Source organism: Sorex fumeus, unplaced genomic scaffold (assembly GCF_029834395.1).
Source record: "Sorex fumeus unplaced genomic scaffold, SorFum_2.1 ptg000124l, whole genome shotgun sequence".
Taxonomy (NCBI): domain Eukaryota; kingdom Metazoa; phylum Chordata; class Mammalia; order Eulipotyphla; family Soricidae; genus Sorex; species Sorex fumeus.
The window spans coordinates 225,651-248,360 of NW_026606181.1; the positions used below are offsets into that span (position 1 = coordinate 225,651).

The following is a 22,710-nucleotide window of genomic DNA, read 5'->3' on the forward strand; positions in this document are numbered from 1 at the left end:
CCATATGGTCCCCCTGAGCACCGCTAGGAGTAATTCCTGAGTGCAGAGCCAGGAGTAACCCCTGTGCATCGCTGGGTGTGACCCAAAAAGAAAAAAATAAATAAATAAATAAGGGATGAGGCATTTCAGAAAAATGCGGAGTTAAAAAAAAACGTGTTGAGATGCAACACTACCATTTTGTAATCATTGTAGTGTATAGGTTGGTATAGGGAAAAAACCATCAGACTACACCCACAGATTGCTTATTACTTTTAAGGGGAAGTATAGTGGTGTTGCGAGGTGACATCTTTGATCAGATGGTTAAAATGAGTGTCCTCCATGGGGCATGCCGTCGTTAAAAGAGTCTCTAGATGTGATTATCAAAAACAACCCAACCTCATTTATTGTATTTCACCTGGTAATAGGTAACCCGAATCTGTGGGAAATATGGGGATTACATAGATCCAAGAACATTTTATAAAATAATCTTCGGTATAGTTCCCCCAAAAGATCAACAGTATGACAACAGATGAAAAAAATGATTCCAAATTAAAAAATTTATTTCTTAAAAATTTTAATTTATTTACCCATAAAGATAGTTTTTGGAAAAAAAATTACTCTGTCAACTTATTACTGATTTACAATTTTGTGGAAGTTCAGGAGATTTTAGCTCATTAAAGAGTACATTTCCACAATAAATTACACGATCTCATCTGTGGGGTAATAAAAGGAACATTAAGGTAATAGCAAGTGGTCAAAGTCATCAGAATTGAAGATTTTGTCTATAGAAGCTTACCTGGGGGAAGGGGGAGAACCGGGAGTGGTCCTTGGGATGTTGGTGAGGGAAGTCGGCTCTCTGGTGACGGGGTGGTGTTGGAATGATGTACCCATGTAGAGTATAATCAACGGTATTTGTAAATCCAGTACCTCAATAAAAATGGTGAAAAAAATTTTTTTTCTTTTGCTTTTTGGGTCACACCCGGAGATGCGCAGGGGTTACTCCTGGCTCTGCACTCAGGAGTTACTCCTGGCAGTGCTCAGGGGACCCTATGGGATGCTGGGAATCGAACCCGGGTCGGCTGCATGCAAAGCAAACGCCCTACCCGCTGTGCTATCTCTCTTGCCCCGGTGAAAAAAATTTTAAAAAAGAATTGAGACACAGTTATGTGCATTATAGAATCCTTGGAAAAAATTATAAAATGTGGTAAGGACTACAGACTAGGAAAAGAAAGTATTATTTCACCGTTGAATTTCTAGATTTTGATAAATGCTGCTACAGATGCATATTTGTGTCCCCTGCCCAATTCATGTGTTGAAATCCTAGCAATGAGATGGTATTTGGAGTAATGAAGTCAGAGAATGAAGCCTCAGCAAGTGAGGAGTGGGAACAGAGCTACTGTACTGGAGTTAACGGCATTTGCTTTGTATGGGGCTGGAGCGATAGCACAGCGGGTAGGGCGTTTGCCCTGCACGCAGCAGATCGGACCAACCTGAGTTCGATTCCTCCACCCCTCTCAGAGAGCCCAGCAAGCTACCGAGAGTATCTCGCCCGCACGGCAGAGCCTGGCAAGCTCCCCATGACGTATTCGATATGCCAAACACAGTAACAACAAATCTCATAATAGAGACGTTACTGAGCCTGCTCGAGCAAATCGATGAACAACGGGAGGACCGTGACGGTGACCGTGGCTGACCCAAGATTGATATCCAGCCCTGTTTGAACTTGTCTTTCCCTTCCCGCTCCAGTACCACTGGCTGTGGCCCTAAGATAAAAAAGGAATATCTTTATCGTAAATTCCCTGAGAGTTGCTTCTCTCAGTGTTCTCTACCACGTAAAGATCAGCAAAGAACCCTGTGTGCAAGCACGTTCATCAGACTGTGAAATATTAGTATTGCCGAAGCCACCCCGTTGATGGTAAGTAATTATAATAGCCACGCAGACTGAGACAAGTATTATGGGGTTAGGCAAAGAAAATGCTGATTCTTAGGAAATGCACAGTGAGATATTAAAGGATAATGGACCATGAACTTGAACTACTCTCCAATGATTTCAGTGGGGAAGTGTCTGCACAGGAGAATCTGAAATGGAGAACATATAAAACAAATGTTACCCTTGCAGTTTTTCAGTAAGTAGAAAGTCATACAGAAATGTCTTGTTCTGTTTAGGCTTTTTCACCCTACTTCAGTTTATGGGAAGAAACACAATACTTGTATTTACCTTTAGTTTATCATAGCTCTTCAGTAAATAGACTTTAATGGTATTCCAATGTTATCAAAAATAGATCTCAATTCTTGTTGTTATAATTAAACTTTCCCTTATACTGTTCAGTAGACTTCTTCCTTTAATGACTATAAAGTAGTTCCGATACTTTTGGTTGCTCCTGGTATGTATTTTTGTATCTTTAGATCTTTATTCTATTTCATTTTATTTTGCTTTTTGGGTCACACCCGGCGATGCACGGGGGCTACTCCTGGCTCTGCACTCAGGAATTACCCCTGGCGGTGCTCGGGGGACCCTATGGGATGCTGGGAATCGAATCCGGTCAGCCTCGTACAAGGCAAACGCCCTACCAGCTGTGCTATCACTCCAGATCTTTATTTTTTAAAAATAATTTTAAAAATTGAATCAGTGAGATATACAGTTACAAAATAGTTTGTGATTGGGGTTCAGTCATACAATGGTATTTTTTATAAAGCTCTTTTGATCCATGACAAGTTGACCCATCAGAAGTGTCATTTCAGTGACCTTGCTCTGCAGAGAATTATTACTGTGTTGCAAATAGAGGGAACAGAAATTCTCCAAATATTTCTAGTAAGGGGGTGGGTAAGCTTTGCAAACTACTGAGAATGTGAATACCCAAATTATTAAACACGGTTTACACATAAGGACAAATGCATCTTACTTGAAGGGGAGATGGCCTGTATCTTAAAGAACTTTTACAGGGGCCGGAGAGATAGTGAAGTGGGTAGGGCACCTGGCCTGGCACCCAGCCACCTTGGGTTTGATCCCTGGCACCCTCTACAGTGCAAGGAGTGATCCCTGAGTGCAGTGCAAAGAGTAAGTCCTTAGGACTTCTGGATGTGGTCTCTCAAATATGGTTCTATAGATATTCTTCGAAACTAGCAAAATAAGTCAATAGAAAATGGACGAAAGTAAACTAAAGCTGTATGTCTTTGTTAAAAGTTGAAACAATAAGAGTGAATGTAGGTGAGTAAATTTACTAATGATGTTGCTTAGGACAAAAATATAAGAGAACTAGAGGGATTATTAAGCCTCCAAATCGGCTCTCACTCCAGGATCTTAATTCATAAAGCAAAAATTATGATACACAAACATTTACACATACTTAAAAGCCTCTGTTTTGAACTCTGAACGAATCGGTGAACAATCTGCTTCTTGCCATTCTAACCACTTTCCTACTTCGTGGACTGGCCTTAAAATGAGCTAATTAGCTAGATCTTAACTTTCCAAGATTGGGATTCCAGTGCTTTGCCGTTATGTGTACGTTGCTATATCCAGCGAAATAAACAGACTAAATAAACCTGTGGGAACTACAGGCGTGATTCTATCGCTTCTGTTGGTGGAATTCTGTGGGTTTTCTTACTCAACACATAATCCAGATGAGCAGAGAAAATGACTATTTTAGTAAATATCCTACTGTAGGCTTGGCTTGATTGGTGGAGTCACATGATTCTGGCCATACTACATAATCTTGCGTCTTTGAAAGAAACACTTTCAGACGTGTAACTGGGCCGAAGAGATAGGACAAGGTGAAGGTTCTTGCACACGTCTGACGCAGTCCAATACTTGGCAACACCTATGGCCCCGTGAAACCCAGCGAGGGTGATCCCTGAGCAGAGAGTAAGCCTTGATCAGAACCAGGTGTCTCTAGTCGCTTTCCCCCTGAAAATAAACATAGGTAAGTCTATGTTTGGCTAAATATCATGGAAATAGAGTACACGCTGAGGTTTAGCTATACTTGGGGCTGGAGAAATAGTGTTTGCCTTGTTCCCAGCTGAATGGGGTTTGAACCATGGCACCACATATGGTCCCCTGAACTTTGCAAGGAGGTGAACCTTGAGCGCAGAGCCCGGAGGAAGCTCTGAGCACCACCGGGTTTGGACTGGAAAAAGAAAAAAATCAGCTATTTAGGGGCTGGAGCGATAGCACAGCAGGTAGGGCGTTTTCCTTGCACGCGGCCGACCCAGGTTCGATTCCCAGCATCCCATATGGTCCCCTGAGCACCACCGCCAGGGGTCATTCCTGAGTGCAGAGCCAGGAGTAACTCCTGCGCATCGCCTGGTGTGACCCAAAAAGCAAAAAAAAAAAAAAAAAAAAAAAAAAAAATCAGCTATTTATATTCCCTTATCATTAGACATTTAAATGCACCTTCATTTTTATTTTTCTTTCTTTCTTTCTTTCTTTCTTTTTTGGCTTTTTGGGTCACACCCAGAGATGCGCAGGAGTTACTCCTGGCTCTGCACTCAGGAGTTACTCCTGGTGGTGCTCAGGGGACCATATGGGATGCCGGGAATCGAACATGGGACTTCCGTGTTCAAGGCAACCAACCGCCCCCCCCCCCCCCCCCCAGCTCCAGCCCTGCGTCTCCATTTTTCTTATCACTAACAGGTCTGTGATAAATGATCCTTTGCCTGACGCTTTCCTGCAGCTTTAATTCTGTTTTCAGTCTAAACCCTCCAAAAGGCAACTGGATGGATGAGCTTTGCATGTTTTAAACTCTAGTCACAGGCTTCCTTCGCCCCAGAGTTTTACCTCTTAAATCCCACCTACGAACGGTTAGAACTTTACAGAACTCACCAAAAAATATGGGGATCACTCGAACTTTTAATTTCAATCAAATTTGAAAAATTGGTCTTCCCATGTGGTGCTTGGAAGATGCCCGTGTCCCCTCCCAGCTGTTTTGCCTCTGGGCTGGCTGCCGGCTTTTCAACAGAAGGGCCCAAGCCAGCAGCTCTGCTCTGGCCCTGTGGAACCCCGGTTTCCCAGGCCACCCGGGCTGTGCTCTGGGGACCCTGTGGTGGCAAGGATGGAGAGGGACGCCAGCCATTAGCAAGGCAGGAATTTGGGGTTTGCTTTGGGGCCACAGCTGGCGGTGTTCAGGAGTTATTCCAGGCAAGGATTGGGGAACCCGGAGTGCCAGGGATCAAACCTGGTTTGGCAGGGTGCGAGGGACTCAGGAGCTTCAGCTGTAGGGTGTTTGCCTTGCACGCAGCCGGCCTGGCCGAGCCAGGTTCGATTCCTCCACCCCTCTCGGAGATCCCAGCAAGCGACCGAGAGTATCTCGCCCTCACGGCAAAGCCTGGCAAGCTCCCCGTGATGTACTCGATATGCTAAACACAGTAAGAACAAGTCTCACGATGGAGACGTTACTGGGTCCGCTCGAGCAAATCGATGAACAACGGGAGGACCATGACCTTGACGAACTCTCCAGCCCCAGGATGATTTAAAATACAAGCCTTGATGAGACCAAGCCTTTCTTTCAGACCTAGTAGGGCTGAACTGGGCCCAACCCGGAGAGTCCTTGATAACCTGTGCGAGGTGCCGCTTTTACAAACACTTCATGACAGGGGTCAGAAAGATAGACTGTGGGGAAAAGGTGCTTGCCTTGCCCACGACTGACCTGGTGCCCCAGAACCTGCCAAGAGTGAGCCCTGAGGGCAGAGCCTGGAATAAACCCTGAATGGCTTGAGATGTGTCCCTTGTCTCCAGAATAAAAGCAACCTTACCCCCCCTCCAAAAAAAAAAAAAAACCCCAAAATCCCAAAACACCAAATACTTCATGTCACAGCTCTTCAGGAACAGGTAGATCGCCATTTTCACTGGGTCTGTGTGTCTCAAACTTCCTAAGCAGAACTGTCACGGAAGCATAAACACTTTCAAGAATTTGTACTTGATCAGCGAGACGTCAAGAATGACAGGGAATCGAATGATCGATTTGCAACAATCGAAGCTAAAACAGGCATGTATAATATGAGTTTTCCAATTCAAATTGGTTTAAAAAATTTTTTTAAAACTGTAGACAGCTATTGTGTAAAACTAAGGCCTTTAAAAATTTTTTTTTTTTAATTTTGGAGGGGCTGGAAAAAGCATTGTCAGCAAAAACTTGAAACTAGGTGAGCAGATATGGGCTGTGGGTGTAGGGTGCTTCAAGTTTCCGCACTGAGAAAAGGTGAACAGTTTTATTTGACCAAGGTAACATCTGGAAACCCTTTAAAAGGACATTTTAGGGGGCCGGAGTGATAGGACAGCGGGTGGGCATGTAGCTGCCCCGTATTGGGTCCCCCAGGAGGGACTCCTGAGCCTCAAGCCAGGAGTGAGTAAGCCCTGGGCACTGCGGGCTGTGACCCCCCAAGTCTCAAAATCAAGGTACATTTTATACCCAGATTTTGGCACATACATAAGCCTGGGGTCTCCTTCCACTCAAACCCCGACTCAGGCCCCAGGGGCTGGAGCAGATAGCACTGCGGGGGAGGGCGTTTGTCTTGCACGCGGCAGACCCGGGTTCGATTCCCAGCATCCCATTAGGGTCCCCTGAGCACCGCCAGGAGGAGTTCCTGAGTGCATGAGCCAGGAGTGACCCCTGAGCATCGCTGGGTGTGACCAGAAGAAAAAAAAAACAACAAAAAACCAAATCCTGACTCGGGTCTGGCCCGTTTCTTTTGGTCCAACCGTTAAGGGGGGGGGGGTTACCCCCGTCCCCGGTCACATCTGATAAAGGTCGGGTGGGGGGGAGCGGGAGCGACGGGGGGGGGGGGACGACCCTCTGCACCCGAGTCCAGGCCCACCCCCTCCTCCTCCTCCTCCTCCCACTCTCCGGGCAGGGCCGGGGGTGGGTGGGAGTGGAAGGGAAACCGCTGTCCGTCTTATCGCCCGGGCTGGCCCCGAGATCAGCGCGCCTCGGCCCTCGCGACCACCCGGCGCCCCCCGGGGTGCTGAGCGCGGGGGAGGGGGGAGGACGAAGCCCCTCCCCCGCGCCCCCTGTCCTCCCCGCCCCTCCCGGGTCCCGAGGGCGCCTGCGCGGGGCCCGGCCCGGCTCCTCCCCCGGGGGCGGGGGTCCCGGCGTGCCCCGCGGCGGCGCGCGGGCGGGGGGCGACGTGCGTGCGGGGCCGGCGCGTGCGGGGCTCCGCCCGCGGTTGCGTCGGCGGCGGGAGCGCAGGGCGGGGCGCGGCGCGGCGCGGCCGGCGGGGAGATGGGCGAGCCCGGGTCCGAGGTGAGCGGGGGGGCGGGGGGGGGTGGTCCCGGCGGGGGTCGGGGGTCCCGGTGGCCCGCGGGGCGGCCGAGGGCGGGGGTCGGGGGGCCGAGGACCGGGTGTGCGGGTGGGGGGGCTCGGGCGAGGCCGGGCCTGGGGCCGGGTGCGGGGCGCGGGGGGCGGCGGGGGCGGGTCTGGGGGTCGCGGCTCGGCCCCCCGAGCGCCCCCCGAGCCGCGTGGCCTGTCCCGCAGGTGATGGGATCCGCCCCCGCGGCGACGCCGAGCGCGGAGGACGCCGAGGATGACATTCAGTTCGTGAGTGTGAGTAGCGCGCGCGGCCGGCCGGGGGTCCCGCCTGGGGGGTCCTGCGGGGGTCCCGCGGGGGGTCGGGGGTCGGGTCTCCCCAGCCCCGGGACGAGGGGCCCGACCCCGGGGGGAAGGAAGCAGAGAAAGCGGCCACCCCGCGCGCATCCTCCCCGAGCCTCTCCACGCGTCTCCCACGCACGGCTGGTCCTCGGGGCTGTCTGGCGAGGGGACTGGAGTCCTCCTGGGGGGGATGAATGGAGGGGAGCAGGACGAGTGCCCACCGGGGAAGCAGGACCCAGCAGGGATGCGGGGGCCCCGGTGTGGGCGCCTCTCCCCCGCCCCCCCCCCCCCCCCCCCCGCCCCCTGAGGTCAGCGCCTTGCAACATAATAACCGCTGACGTTCAATGTATCTTTCCCAGGGACCGCCAAGCGTTTTATTGAGATGATGATTCCCCCTTAGGTGGCGGTTTTTAAAGCTCCTTCTTGTCAGGCTGGTCTTTGTCAAAGTGTGGAGCATCTTCCCTTCGAAACCGGCTCTTTGTGACCTGACATTGTGGCCTGGCACTTGCCTGATACAGCTCCAAGCCTGGGCTCATTCCGGGGCACCACCTTAAGACCCTCCTGAGCACCACCGGGCGTGGTCTAGAAACCCAAACCAGAAAATACACCAAACTCGGAAGGAATTGTTTCAGGGGGAAAAAGAAAAAAAGGGTGGAATGTCATTTTGGGGTTTTTCATTCAAAGCTCTTAGACTGCTTCAACTAGGATCTTACTCGGCTTGGTGCAAGGCTTTGTAGTCTAGATTTTTGAAAATGGGGATTTGGGATGTGGTAGGCAGCGTCACATGTTTTTCTTTCGTAGAAGTACACTCATGTATTTGTGTGTTGGTTTTTGGGCAGCTTTGTAAGACTAGTTCTTAGACTCTCGGTTCAGCCGCCCCAATTTTAGACCGTAGTCACTGACCCATTGTTAGATTGTGGTCAAGTAGGTTTGTCTTTCCCAAGATCATTTCCTTGAGCTTTGGGCCACTATAGATGGACTCTGCCCTTTTCATTTAAGCTCTGTCCCTTTCTTTTGAAGTTTCTGGGATGGGAGTTGTATGTTCTCCCTCCTCTGTGGCTGGAAATGTGATTCATGACATGATTCTGGGGCTCTTTTGGACAAACATTTAGGCTCACCGGAATGTTGGGATATTTGTAAGTGGAGGAGGTTCTCCATGATCATCTCCAAAAAACTTATTAAAGCTCAAGTTTAAAAATACGATTCCATTTTTTTTTTTAAGTAAATGGATTTTCACATATTTGGATGAGAAAAAAAATACATAATTCTGTGTGCTCACAATGGAGACGTTACTGGGCCCGCTCGAGACAATCGATGAGCAACGGGAGGACAGTGACAGTGACAAGGTGTTCAGTTCAACACAATCTTAGATTTTTAAATTGTTTGTTGTTTCCACATGTAATTTCAAAGGTCTGATAGTTCCGAGAGACTCAGGCAGCCCCAGCGGGGAGGCCTGGGCATGGCATTATCCCGTCTTCCCCAGCAGAGCAGGTTGTGACCCCTTATTTGAAAAAAATTTTGCGTGGAAGCATTGATTCATTGTTCCAAAAGTAGAGGTGAGTTCTGATCTGCATTCGCATCTAATTATAATGCTAGACACAACCTGCCAAGCACACTGCCTTTGCCTTTTCTTGTTGGTTTTGTGGCCACACACCTGGTTGTGTTCTGAGGTTACTCTTGGCTTACTTGGGTAGGGATCACTCTTGGCGGTGACCCGAGGAGTTTGGGATTGAATCGGGGGTCTGCTGGTTCAGAGGACAAGTACCTCAATCCCTATACTTTCTCTCTTGACCCTGCCTTTGTCTTTTTAATGGTCCCATTTCAATGATGCCTCTATGACTGACTTTTCAAAATAAGTTCAAAGATGTTTTTCTTTGTGGCAGTCTCCATATTTCTTATCTTGTTTTTTTGTTTTTGTTTGTTTGTTTTTGCTTTTTGGGTCACACCCCGTGATGCACAGGAGTTACTCCTGGTTCATGCACTCAGGAATTACTCCTGGCGGTGCTCGGGGGACCCTATGGGATGCTGGGGATCGAACCCGGGTCAGCCGCATGCAAGGCAAACTCCCTACCTGCTGTGCTATAGCTCCAGCCCCTCGTATTTTTTTTTATCTTAAGTAATGTTTAGCCAATAAAGATTATTTCACAAGTTCTCAGCTTTACATTTTTCTTGTTTTACCTAAAAAAGGGCTGTACGATGTCACTTGAGATACTCTGGTTTCGATTCCTTCATTCGCTTTTACTAATTGCCCATCATTTTCCCATCTGTAATCCACGTGGCGTATCGTGGTCTCCAAAATACAGACCTGGAATGAAACCACGTTAGACGTAGAGAAAGCACGTTACAGACGTAGAGGTCCAAAGACTGAGCCCTTTCGTTGTTTAACACCAAGTATTTGTTTCACAAGTGTTCTGTTTGTAAGCCAGTACACCTGTTTAAAGGGGACTCATTTAGAAAGTGTTACCATAACCAAAAAAAAAACACCTTTGATTTACATAATTTGCTCTCATTTCCTTTAGGGTTTACTCTGATCCTTTTATTTTGCCACCCTCTTCCCCTTACAGCTATTTTAATTTAGCCCTAGACAGTTTATAACAAGGAGCTGATGGTTCAGTTTTCAGCAGGACTGGTGTCCACGTACAAAGTATAAAAAATCACCGAGATTTACTTCATTAACTACAGAAGCACAAAGTCAGACACGATGGTATATACCCACACGTACGACTTATAGAAGTATGTATACTACTATACTACGACCTCTTACTGTCTAATTCTTGCTCTCAGAGAACCCGGCAGGCTACCAAGAGTATCTTGCCCGCACATATGCCTGACTGGGAACACCTGTAAAGGGGATTCGAGGCTGCCCCCAAAGCCTCCATCCCTCTCGGAGAGCTCGGCAAGCTACCCGTGGCATACTCGATAGGCCCAAAACAGGAACAATGGTGGTCCTCAGCCCCCTGACCCTGAGAGAGCCCCCCCCCCCCCCCATATGCCATCAGCTACACTAGCACATGACAGGGACGAATGGAGACTTACTGGTGCCCTCGAGCAAATCGATGAACAATGGGGTGATAGTGATTGTGATAGTGAAAGAAGTATGTATAGATCTTGTTTTATTTTTCAGTGCTGGGGGTCTCAGTTGCCCAGGGCCTCATACATGCAGTGCCTGTGCTCTTCCCAAAGACTTGCGGTGAAACAGAAGGGCTCACGGCAAAATCTGAGAGGAGCTTTTGGCCGGGTTCTTGGGGCAGTACTTCAAATTTGCAAAAATATTAAGCATGCTAGATCTCTAAAGATTAATTGGAAGTCATTCCTACCCATAGCCTATTAATGTGGTAGATTAGATAAGGGATGAAAACTTGTAGAAAAATACTTTGTAAGAGCCTAGGTCTATCAAAAAAAAAGGCTTGAAACTCAGTTTATTGCTTTCCTGTTGTGTGGGTTTAGTACTGTGTGCATTTCGTCAAGACTTTCTAAGGAGAAATAAGAGCGTCATCAAAATGGGATAGCAGAGAGGATTCTGCGTAGTTCTGGTACATCACGACATTTTTTTCTAAAAGAGAGAGGGAAACAGTGGGTCAGATTGTTTTTTTTTTTTTTAACATCTTGAGATGATAACTAAATTCAAACTTGAAAAATTGAAACATTTAATATGTTTTGACTGGGCGGAGCAATAAACATCTACCGTGTTCCTAACCTCTCTTGGGCACTCTGAAGGGCCCCCATCAGCTCGGGATTTGAGTCAGGCGTTCGCAGGGATGTGTTTAGTGGCAGTGTTTTGGGCACACCTGGCAGTGCTCTTGGGGACCTGCAGAACAGGGAGGCAGCCAAGGTCTGCAGTGTGCAAAAGCACCTTATTCTGCTTTGTCATCCGGTCACCTGATCTTGGCCTGTCTTTAATTTCTGGTTTTAGTTTCGTGTTCGTTTGGGGGGAGCCACACCGGTCTGGGTTCAGGAAATAATTCCTGCCGGCTCTGCTCTGCTCTGCTCTGCTCAGGAGTGATGACCCCAAGTGGTGCTCAGGATCAGCTTGTGTAGTTGGCCCTGTGGAAGGCGAATGTTCTGCCTGCTGTATTATGTCTCAGGCCCTGCAGCTATGCGTGATTTTTCTTGTTTTGGACTCCAGGCTTCTGTAGACCACGCTCTTGTGGGGTGACGTCACTTTCCAATTAGTAGGTTATTGGAGTTTTAGTGTCCCCTGGGCTTGTTCTTGTACCTTTGCGCTTGACCCTGAATTATTTTTCCTTGAGAGTAGTGGAATCCTTTGATTTTTTTTTTTTTTGTTATCGGTACAGATAGGACTAGAATGATGGTTCTAGTTCGAAGTTGCCAAGTGAATTTGGCCCCTTGCCCCCCTTTCAGAAAACTTACCCTGACCCCTTGGAAATCTACCCCCTTTAAATGAACAAATAGAACAGATAGGCCTCCCCTCCCCAAATTTACCACCACTCATCCCAGATTCTAGCCCCTGAGAAGTTTTCGGAAACACTCTTTCAGTCGATCGAATACCTCATGATTGGCGGACCACGTTTATTCACATTTGTTAATCACCTAAGCAGTGACAAAGAGAAATTAATTTTTTTGATGTTTGTATTTTGAATATTTCTTTGAGCATTAACTATTGCTTGATTAGTCTTCTAAGTGGTTCAGAGTTGTGACAGCCCATAGTTACCTTACCGAAGGGAGGGGAGTGATTTTTACCAGAGAAACGAGAAGAGAGCATTGATTTATGCCGAGTACGAGGACCCCAGGGTTCATCGTGCCCACACAGTTTTAACTCTTTAGAGAACCAAGTCTACGTCACTTGGGTTTCAACTTTTAAAAATCAGGGTAGAAGACAGGGGATTGTGCTCGGTGGGAGAGCGTTGTGCTGCTTGTTTGTGTGGGTCCCTGGGTGTGATCCTGGTAGCCACAAACAGGTATAGAAACTCAATAACGTCTCACCTTAAAGTTACTGTGAGAAATCAATGAAGTAACATATGAAAAGGTAGGCACCGTGTCTGAACGATGGTCATGACAACGGGAGTATGTAGAGTACTAAGATCTTTTGATTCCTTCAGGCCATTATGGGTGGTTTTAAATAAATGATCACAGTATTTGTAAGTAATCTTTTTCTTTGGCGTGCTTCTCATTCTGCATCAGTTCCCTGTCTTGTCATCTCTCCCTTCCACTCAGTTACTATTTCAGATTTATAGAACAAAGGATCAAGTTTTCCATTGCCCTCATTTTTTTTTTAATTTTTGAATTCCCTCTTCTGCTCTTTTTCTCTCTCATCAAATGAAGTTCTTTCGAGCTTCAGAAACGGTCCCCTGCCAGTCGGCGACCGTGCTGATGGCCGTCGATCGTTCATCTCGACTCCTGCCCTTCTGCTGCTACTCTGATTTTACGTGTCACCATTTTTTCTCACTTTTTCCTTGTCCCCTCCTTTTAGCTCCCTTTTTTTTTCTCTCCCACCGTCCTCCTCTGCCTCCCTCCCTCCTCCACGGAGGCACATGTGTTGTTCCTTGGAGCCTGTTCCCCACTCGGTGCTGGTGGTCGGTGCTGGTGGTGGGTGCTGGTGGTCACTCCAGGTGGTTCTGCCGGCCCCAGGGTGCACAGCACTCTCTCCAGCCCTCTGGTCTATCTCCTCCCCCTTGGTTTTTTTTTTTTCTTTACGCCCATGGAATCTTGTTCCCCCAAGTAGGAATTTCTGATAACCTTTGGACTATATTGCTTTATTTTTTCCTGACGTACATTTCTTGAAGAGTGCAAACAGGAAATTTTGAAGGAGAAGCTGTCATATTTTTATCTGCTTTCTGGATTGAGCGTAAGGTCTGACAATCTCAATAATAAAAAAAAAAACAGGTTTTAATTTTAAAGTTGGTAAAAATTGTTGTTGTTGTTGGGCCAAACCTGGTGATGTTCAGGGCTTCCTCCAGGCTCTGCACTCAGGGATCACTCCTGGAGGGCTGGAGCTGTGGCCGGGGCAGCATTTGGGAGGGCCAGGATGGACCTGGGTCATCTTCGGGAACGGCTAGTGCCCTTCCTGCTGTGTTGTCATTCTGACCCTTCAAGTAGGTAAATACTTGTATTGGTTGTACACTGGGGAGTATTTACCCCCTCGTTTCCTTTTATTTTTTTACAGCCTATGTGGAAGTCCTAACTGTTACGTGATGCCTGCCCAGTGGTTTTGGTCTCTGTTGTTGGTCAGAGACTAGATCACTGACTGCAGGAATCGTGGTAGTGGAGCTTGTGGGAGAAAGCAGCTCTGTTGGAGACTGGATGTCTCTTCTCAGGAAGACGGCCGGTCTCTGACTAGATCTCAGCTTTTGTATCTTCAGTCCAAGGCTGTTTTACTTTAGTTTTTCCACTGAGTGTTTCACTTTGGCTTGCCAATAGCCAGCTTTTCCCAGCCTTAGACTCTTTCCATAAACCATATTCTGCTATAGCAAAATGCCCTGCCCACTGTACTATCATTCTGGCCCCTCATCATACTCTTCTCTTTTTTCCTCCTCTCCTCTCCTCTCCTCTCCTCTCCTCTCCTCTCCTCTCCTCTCCTCCTCCTCCTCCTCCTCCTCCTCCTCCTCCTCCTCCTCCTCTTCCTCTTCCTCCTCCTCTTCCTCTTCTCCTCCTCTCCTCTCCTCTCCTCCTCCTCCTCCTCTCCTCCTCCTCCTCTCCTCCTCCTCCCTCCCCTCCCCTCCCCTCCCCTCCCCTCCCCTCCCCTCTCCTCTCCTCTCCTCTCCTCTCCTCTCCTCTCCTCTCCTCTCCTCTCCTCTCCTCTCCTCTCCTCTCCTCTCCTCCTCCTCCTCCTCCTCCTTCTCCTCCTCCTCTTCCTCTTCCTCCTCCTCTTCCTCTCCTCTTCCTCTCCTCTCCTCTCCTCCTCCTCCTCCTCTCCTCCTCCTCCCTCCCCTCCCCTCCCCTCCCCTCCCCTCCCCTCCCCTCCCCTCCCCTCCCCTCCCCTCCCCTCTCCTCTCCTCTCCTCTCCTCTCCTCTCCTCTCCTCTCCTCTCCTCCTCCTCCTCCTCCTCCTCCTCCTCCTCTTCCTCCTCCTCCTCCTCTTCCTCTTCTCCTCCTCTCCTCTCCTCTCCTCCTCCTCCTCCTCTCCTCCTCCTCCTCCTCCCTCTCCTCTCCTCTCCTCTCCTCTCCTCTCCTCTCCTCTCCTCTCCTCTCCTCTCCTCTCCTCTCCTCTCCTCTCCCCTCCTCTCCTCTCCTTTTTTTGTTTTGTGCCACACCCAGTGTTGCTCAGGGGTTACTGCTTCTCTGTGCTCAGGAATCACCCCTGGAGGTGCTTGGGGAGACCCTGTGGGATGCCAGGAATCAAACCTGGGCTGGTTGCACGCAAGGCAAGTAGTGCCCTGCTTGGCCGGGACTCTCTCTCTGGCCCACCAGTCAACCCTTTTCTTTGAGGTCTCCTCTCTTTAACTTCTTCGGATCTGTGCAGCTCTGAGTGTACTCTTATCTTCGATAGCCCACTTAAGCTCTTCTTGAATTCCAGAATTTTTCGTGTCGGGGACTCGCCCAGTGGTGCTCAGGGCTTAACTCCTGACTGTGAAGCTTGGACCCTCTCGGGTGCCGGGAATCAAGCCCTGGACCGTCGCCCCAGACCCAAGTCCCAGCACTTCTGTAGAGCTGCCTCTGCTTCTTTCCCCCTGGGTATTAGTGTTTCACCAGTTTAGTGATCTATCGGAACAGCTCCCAATTCTGTTTCCGGTTACTTTTGTACATGCAGGCTCCAGGCCTGCATTCCCATGTGTCTGACAGATGATTCCCATGTTCCACTAGCAGTCAACCCCTTCTGTTCAAAAGAACACAGGCTTTCAGGTTTGGTGTTGTAAATTGTACTATTGGTATTGTTATCCTTCTGCGTACCAGTCTTTAGGCTTTTTAGAGACCTTTGGAGTGCTTGCTATTTATTGACTTGTTTCTTTCTTTCTGGCCACGGCCAGTGGTGCCCAGGGCTCACCCCTGGCTCTGCACACAAGAGGTCACTCCTGACAGGCTCCGAGGAGCGTGTGTGGTGCCAGGGATTAAACCCTGGTTGGACTTGGGTAAGGCAAGTGCCTTATCCGCTGTACTAAAACCTCCAGCTTGATAACGGTTGTTTTTTTAACAGTTCATTTATTTGTCGTGTACGTGAGGTCTCTGTTCACTGCTGCAACACTGTCCCCTTTTGTCATCACCACTGTACTGGTTCTGCATTATTGTGTACCTGGACTAATTCGCTTGTTGTTGATTTTTTTTTTTTTTATCTGTTAGGGGGCATACCAGCCGTGCTCAGGGCTTAGTCCTGACTCTGCTCGGGGGTCACTGCTGGCAGGTTCGGCGCATCATCGAGGGCTGGAGATAGACCCGAGGTCAGCTGTGTGCAAAGCCACCTGCTGTACAATCACTCCAGCCCTGAGATTCATTGCTTTGTTTTTTCCTGTTTTGTATGTTAATATGTGATGAACCTTCTTTCCCTCCGCCCCGCCCTCCCCATCTTCAGTATTTTTTTTTTCTTTTTGGGTCATACCTGGCGATGCACAGGGGTTACTCCTGGCTCTGCACTCAGGAATTACTCCTGGCGGTGCTCAGGGATGGGATGCTGGGAATCGAACCCGGGTTGGCCGCATGCAAGGCAAATGCCCTACCCGCTGTGCTATCACTCCAGCTCCAGTATTTTTAAAACATAGAGCTCATGGTCATGATCACGATCATCCTGTTGTTCGTCGATGGCCTCGAGCAGGCCCCAGTAACGCCTCCTGCGCCCTAGCCCTGAGATTTTAAAAAGTGCCACATTCAAGGCTCTTTCAGGGTTAGGAGAATGAGACCCAACATTGTTACTGGTATTTGGCATATTGGGTACGCCACGGGGAGTTTGCCAGACTCTGCCGTGTGGGCAGATCTCATGGTACTCTTTAAAAAAATTTTTGTTTTTTCAGCCATACCTGGCGGTACTCAGGGTTCACTTCTGGCTGGGCTTGGGGGGATGGAGCCCTCTTGAGCCACTTGCATGCAAAGCAAGCGTCCTACCCACTGTCTTCTCTCAGACTCCAGCCTCCTCATGGTACTATTTTCATTTTACTGTTCATTGATTATTTTTGTCTATAGAATAAAATCGAGGTTTCTAGACCTACCCTTCAGGGCCTAATCTGCACATTGGATTTCTGTGAGTAGGAAGACTGGAGGACAGGAGTCAGTCAGGTTTGATGTTTGAATTTCGGAGTGGGAAGTAAAGCCAGGCTGTTCAAGTCTTTTGTGCACTGCCTGCAAGGCTAGTGAGTGCCTTAACCCCTGCGTTCTCTCTCCAGCCCTGAGTTTGAGCTTGAATATCTAAGACAGTCGATGCTGCCGATTCATCTGAAAAGCATTAGCTTTTATACCTGAGTCCTCATACCAGCTTTCTTTTTTTTTTTTTCCCTTTATTGTATTTTATTTTTTTTTAAAGTTGTAGATTTACAATTTTTTGTGCTTGGGTTTCAATTATACAATGATCAGATACCCATCCCTCCACCAGTGCCCATTTTCCACCACCATGGATAATATTCCTCCCACCCCCATCCCCCCATCCCTCCCTGTCTCTGTGGCAGGGCAATCCCCTGTGTTCTCTCTCTCCGTTTGGGTGTTGTGGTCTGCAAAAGAGGCATTGAGTGGCAAACATGTTCAGTCCATAGTCTACTTTCGACATGCATCTCCCCTCCTGGGAGGATCCTCCTAACACCCTTTATTTGGTGCTCCCTTCTCTATCTGAACTGCCCTTTCCTCTGGGATACCCGGCTGGCCTCTAAGTTATGGAGTAATCCTCCTGGTGCTGATCTCAGCTATTCTTGCATACCAGCTTTCTTACATCAGTTTTCCTTTCACCAAAGAATCAACAGTCTTTTTTTGGTTGTTTTTTGTTGTTGTTGTTGTTTTGTCTTGGGTCACATCACATCTGGTGGTGTCCAGGGCTTGCTCCTGGCTCTGTGCTCAGGGATGAGAACTGGCAAGGCTCGGAGGACTCCACGGGGTGCCGTGGATCCAACCTGGGTCAGTTGAGTGTGGAGCAAGCACGTTTCCTCTGCTGTGTCCCCAGCCCCGGTCAACACAGCCTTCACGCTGGTGTCCATGCTCTTCCCTCCAGTCTTGTTGTCTTGCTCAGTTGGTTCTTGAATAACATTCCTTGTTTCGGTTTTCAACAAAGTGTCGGTATTTGAAGACCAGGTTATGTATTTCTATATATATATATATATATATATTTTCACTTAAACTGGTCCATCTCAGTGTTTAGAAGTAAGGATTTATTCTGTTTCCCGCTGTAATGATCTTTTCTGCTACTCATGAGTCTTTCAGTTCAGAGGAATTCTTGCCACTTAATCCCTCCCCTCCCCCCTCCAAAAAAAGGTGATTATTTTAAATAATTTGTTTGGATAACTGCTTACAACTTTTTTAATTGCTTAATTCTTTTATAGGAAGGACCATTAAGACCTGTTCTTGAATACATTGATCTGGTTAGCAGTGATGATGAAGAACCTAGCACCTCTCATAGTGATGTAAGTACATAGTGATGCTTGATTTGCTTTGAAAAAAATGTGTCGTTTTTAAGATGCATTCAAGAAGAAACCTCTGTCATTAAGAGGCATTCTGTAAAGATTGTTTTTAATGATGGCTGACTGTTCAGCAACTATACAGCCCAGTTTTCTTAGAGCTTGCTCAGGAGTCAGTCCTTAACGGAGAACATCTTCTATTTCTACTAGTTTTGTTCCTCTTGTTAGTGAGGGTGTGAAATAGTAACATGACATAAGAACCTTGTAAGCCTCAAAGAGAATTGCTGATGAGAGGAAATGAAATCAAATCTCAAGCTTTTTGGCTCCTTGCAACCTTCCCTTTTACTGTCTATCTGTGAGTACTCTGGAGAGACGGATCTACTTCTGCCAGAACCACGCACCTACGGAAAATGTTTTCGTTTGGAAAAAAGGGTATCTAAAGAATTTTTAGAAAATGGAATATGGGTAAGGGCTTTTCACCGAAAGATGACTAGAGTCATTCTGACCTCTGTCCACCCACAGTTTTGGACTTACTATTTCTCTCGACTCTGATTTATTGGTGATGAGTTTGACCTTTACGTGAATATTCCTGTTACTCTCAGAACCACAATCGTGAAGCCCTTTGGACGATCTTGTCTTTTTTTTCCTGTCTTAGCCCAAATTTCTATTAATGAACTCTTGATGGATTAGAGAACTCTTGGCTCTTTTTCAGGGTGCCAGAAAGCTTCTTGTTCTATGATGTAGGGGTTTAACACTTGACTATGGAATAAAAATACTTAGAATCTAGTCTCGGCATTACTCCTTACTAATTTTATACTAATCTTGACTTTGGATCAATGAAGTAGCCTTTTCACTGTCTCTTTATCAGACAAAAAAGAATAACACCTACCTCACAGGGTTGTTGTGGGGATGAAATCGGGTATAAATCTACATGTGAGCTTCTTGAAAACTACAAATTAAAGTCTGTTTCTACAGAACTGGAAAGTTTTGTTATTATTGGAGAATGAAGTAGAAGAATTTTTATTTTCAGTGGTCTATTTCCCACATTCTCTCTGCCATGTTAGCTTCCACTTTTTGAATTGTGTTGTAGAATGAAGTTTTTATTTTAATATTACTACCAGCAATCTTCCCTTTTTTTTTGGTTACCCTGCCAAAGGACTCAGCAGCTGGCTAGAATGGCATTACTTGAACTGGGCTTATTTTTACTTCGGTTTTCATAGTGACAGATTAATCCCGGTAGTGGTATTGGGGGTTGGGGTACTGGAGCCAGTGATCCCCTTGCCCACATGTGTTGAATTGCCCTTTCGTTGTTGATGACAGTAATTAGAAAAAAAAATGCGTTCTACTTACTGGACATGCATCACTGCACTTGAAAGTTAATATATTAAAAAGCGTGTTTTTTTTCTTCCTTGGTTTTCTCGTTCGTGTGGATAACACAGAGAATGCCTGAGTCTAAGGTGCCAGCCTCTGAGAACCATCGTCCAGAAATGTGCTCTGGCTGCAGTGTGCCTCTTCCCATGGGAGACAGCAGCTCCTCCTCTGGGAGTTGTACCGCCAGTCCACAAAGAATAGTTTCTCAACCTCCTTCTGTTGAGAACCCGGTGGAGAGCCAGGAAAATGGCCCAGATAGTTCCGGTGGTAAGGTCTCTGAGACGGAGGCGCTCAGACCATCCGAGAATTTTCAGACTCTTCCTCCGTCACCAGTTCTGGTCCCCCAAGAGCCCGTGGCCTCTCCAGAGGTCAAGGAGAGTCCACCCAAAGAGGCTTCTGCAGCGTCCCATCACGGACAGGATGCCATCCTCTATCTCCAGACACAAGTGGCTGAGATGTCCAGGGTGATACGTGACCTGCAGTCCAGGAGCTGTTTCAGGTTTCATCATTCTCGGCCAAGTGAGAACTCCTCCGTGCCCTGGGACATCTCCAGCTCCAAAGAAGAGACCCTCTCTCCGGTCGAGGAAGAGGCCGACTGTAAATCCCCATCCGCTGATGACAAGGGGCATCCCGCGGACCCCAGTCAGTCCAGCTTCACGGGTCTCTTGAAGAGAATGGAACAAAGAGGAGTCATAAAGAGGGTGACGTTGCAGTCTGACGCGGAGGCGTGTGAAGGGAAACCCGACTATGTGACTTCCAAGAAGCGACTGGTTCCTCCCTTGCATCCGCTTCTAAGGATTGCGACCACCGAGGTTTTCAAAGACCCCGCCGATTGCCATCCTTCTTCCTTCATGGGGCACCGGGTCTACCCCGTGGCCAAGGACACGTCCCCTTTCCAGCCAAACCCGCCAGCCGAGGGCCCTATCGTGGAGGCCTTGGAGCACAGCAAGCGAGGAGGCGCGTCCCTGCTCGACGCCACGTCCAAAGAGATGGAGGTCATGGGCTGTCGGTTCTACCATGCTGCGTCCATCGCGGCTCGAGCTGCTAGCTACATGGCCTACATGACCCAGTATCAGCGTAAACTCTGGGAAGACATGGAGGATCTGGTCCACGACCCGGAGTTTGATCGCGGCAAAGCGAGATGCATCATCTCGGATGGGATGGATGCCGGCCTTTGGCAGCTCTGTACCACTAGGGACATCATGGACTCTGTTGTCCGCGTCATGGCCATGTCCATCGACTACAGGAGGCAGGCCTGGCTCCGACTCACGTCGCTCACCAAGAAAACCCAAGAGAAGATCTCACACTTGCCTTTCGATGGGACGTCCCTCTTTGGACAAGATGTGAACGCCATAGTGGCAGAAGAACACAGCATCAAGGAAAACGACTACAAAGACCACAGCAAGTACTATGGCCAACACCGATACTTTTACAGTCACGATCAGAAAGCCCATTATCACAACCGAGGATACTCCAAAGGTGATTGGTACAAACCTCGGAACCACCCCTATCGATACAGAAAAAAGGGAGACTCACCGGAACGCCATGGGTACAAGAATTAGTAACTTGTCCTCTTCGGCAGTATAACCCGCGAAGAGCCTTTACCCACTTTACTCGCTCTTCGCTACTCCAAAAACAGTCTTGACAGGTAGGACTCGTAAATAAGAACTCAGAACCCCAATACGTGTCTGGAATTACCACAACAAACATTTGAATTCCTAGACTTTCGCAAAGAAGTGTTTCATAGACTCATACTCTGTTGGCCAAATGAACAGGCAGTGTTGGATAAGGTTTCTCCATTATTTTTGGTCCGAAATAAATCTAGAGGAAGACACTCAGAAATCGGAATTTTTGTGGTCCCAAAAAAAAAAAATTTAAGGATTTGTTCTTGAGGAAAATCATACTGGTAAACTGAGGACTAGTAGATTTTTGGATCTGGAAATAGCCCATCACTAGATTTCTGTTTACTAACACAGGAAAGCAAATCCATCTTCGAGTCATTAGTAATTCCTTCTGTAGGTTTCATCTTGTCATATCCTTGCAGAATGACAAGCCTGTGAACGATTTATTTCTGTCAGGAAGATCAAGTTCCAAGATCTCCTCACTTCTCTAAAACTTCACGAAACATCAGATTCAGCCATGAAGCTTTATGTCAAGGACTGAAATTCAAATAAAATTTTGCTAAATCCAGCTTGATCCCAGTGGAATAACTCTGAGTCAGAGGTCCTTTGTGGACACCAACTGGAAGAAGACTTTGCTGCTTACAAGAGTGCTTTAGGAATTTTCACGATGACTGTCTTCATCAAGACCAGTGGCTCTCACCACCACCACTGAAAGCAGCTTGTGAGAGAATTCTTTGTTGTAAAAATCTCGATCAGTCTCTCAGCGTGCTGCAAGATTCGGTCATGGTGGTCTTTCAGGATAGTATGGACCTTCACCAAGATGTCCTTCTTAAATAACCGTACCTTCTAAACACTTTTGAGCTTGATAATTCACACTAACTACAACAAGATAATGCACATTCATGTCCTGGGCATAGAGTGTTGACACCATCCAGGCATGCCAATGTGATCTCTTAAGAAGAGCAACAGTTCCAAACATGCCTGACAATTTTTATGAAGAATGCCGTCAACCTACATGTTACCAAGATGGTTAAGATTTAGCATGTAACAATGTAGTAGAGAAAATACCTTTCACAGCTGTATTTCCTGGGTATCTTTAAGTGGTATCCACTAGTTTCTTGAAAGTCTGAAGTCAGGACATGTTCTTGGTTAATTAGTTCTTTAATCTAGTCAGACTCTTACCCTGAGAGACGACAACTTTTTGCTCACAACTGGTTCCATTAATAGTTCTGTCACATTGGAACTGTCAGCAGATACCTCAATTCTATGTTTCATAGTCTCTTTTTACTCTTAATTGGCAGTGGTTGTAGAGTGAACCAGCCCTTAGATCCTTGTCTTCGAAGCATGACTTCAGAAAAGGAGAAAATCAAGTTTGAGGGGCCTGAATACATTCTAGTATTATTTTCTTGGCAGCCCCGCCCCGCCCCCGCCCCCCCCCAAAAATATAAAAAAGACATGATTTGCGATTTGTCAAACATTTGCGTTTTAAAAATCGGATTTTTTTTTAGCTGCTTGATCAGTATTTTGGATCTGTTGTTAGTGGAATGTGTTTTTCAGGTTCTTGTGGTTCCTTTCTTGCCATAGTTTTTGCACAGTGGTGACGAACATTTTCCCTGGTGCCATACTTTTTGTTTATTGACTATTCATACCCCTTTAGCATCCTTCTTTTTTTTTTGCT

At 47.5% G+C, this 22,710-nt stretch overlaps 1 protein-coding gene across 1 annotated transcript in view; it reads left to right on the plus strand.

Moving 5' to 3' along the window:
- Positions 1 to 7,173: 7,173 nt before the first annotated feature.
- Positions 7,174 to 22,710, plus strand: part of ZNF451 (zinc finger protein 451) — an 83,800-nt gene continuing 68,263 nt past the window's right edge. Inside the window, exons 1-3 of the mRNA XM_056137380.1 lie at positions 7,174 to 7,211; positions 7,443 to 7,511; positions 17,965 to 18,045. Of these exons, the coding sequence (XP_055993355.1) occupies positions 7,191 to 7,211; positions 7,443 to 7,511; positions 17,965 to 18,045 (171 nt within the window). The 5' untranslated portion in view covers positions 7,174 to 7,190. The remainder of the gene's footprint in view (positions 7,212 to 7,442; positions 7,512 to 17,964; positions 18,046 to 22,710) is intronic.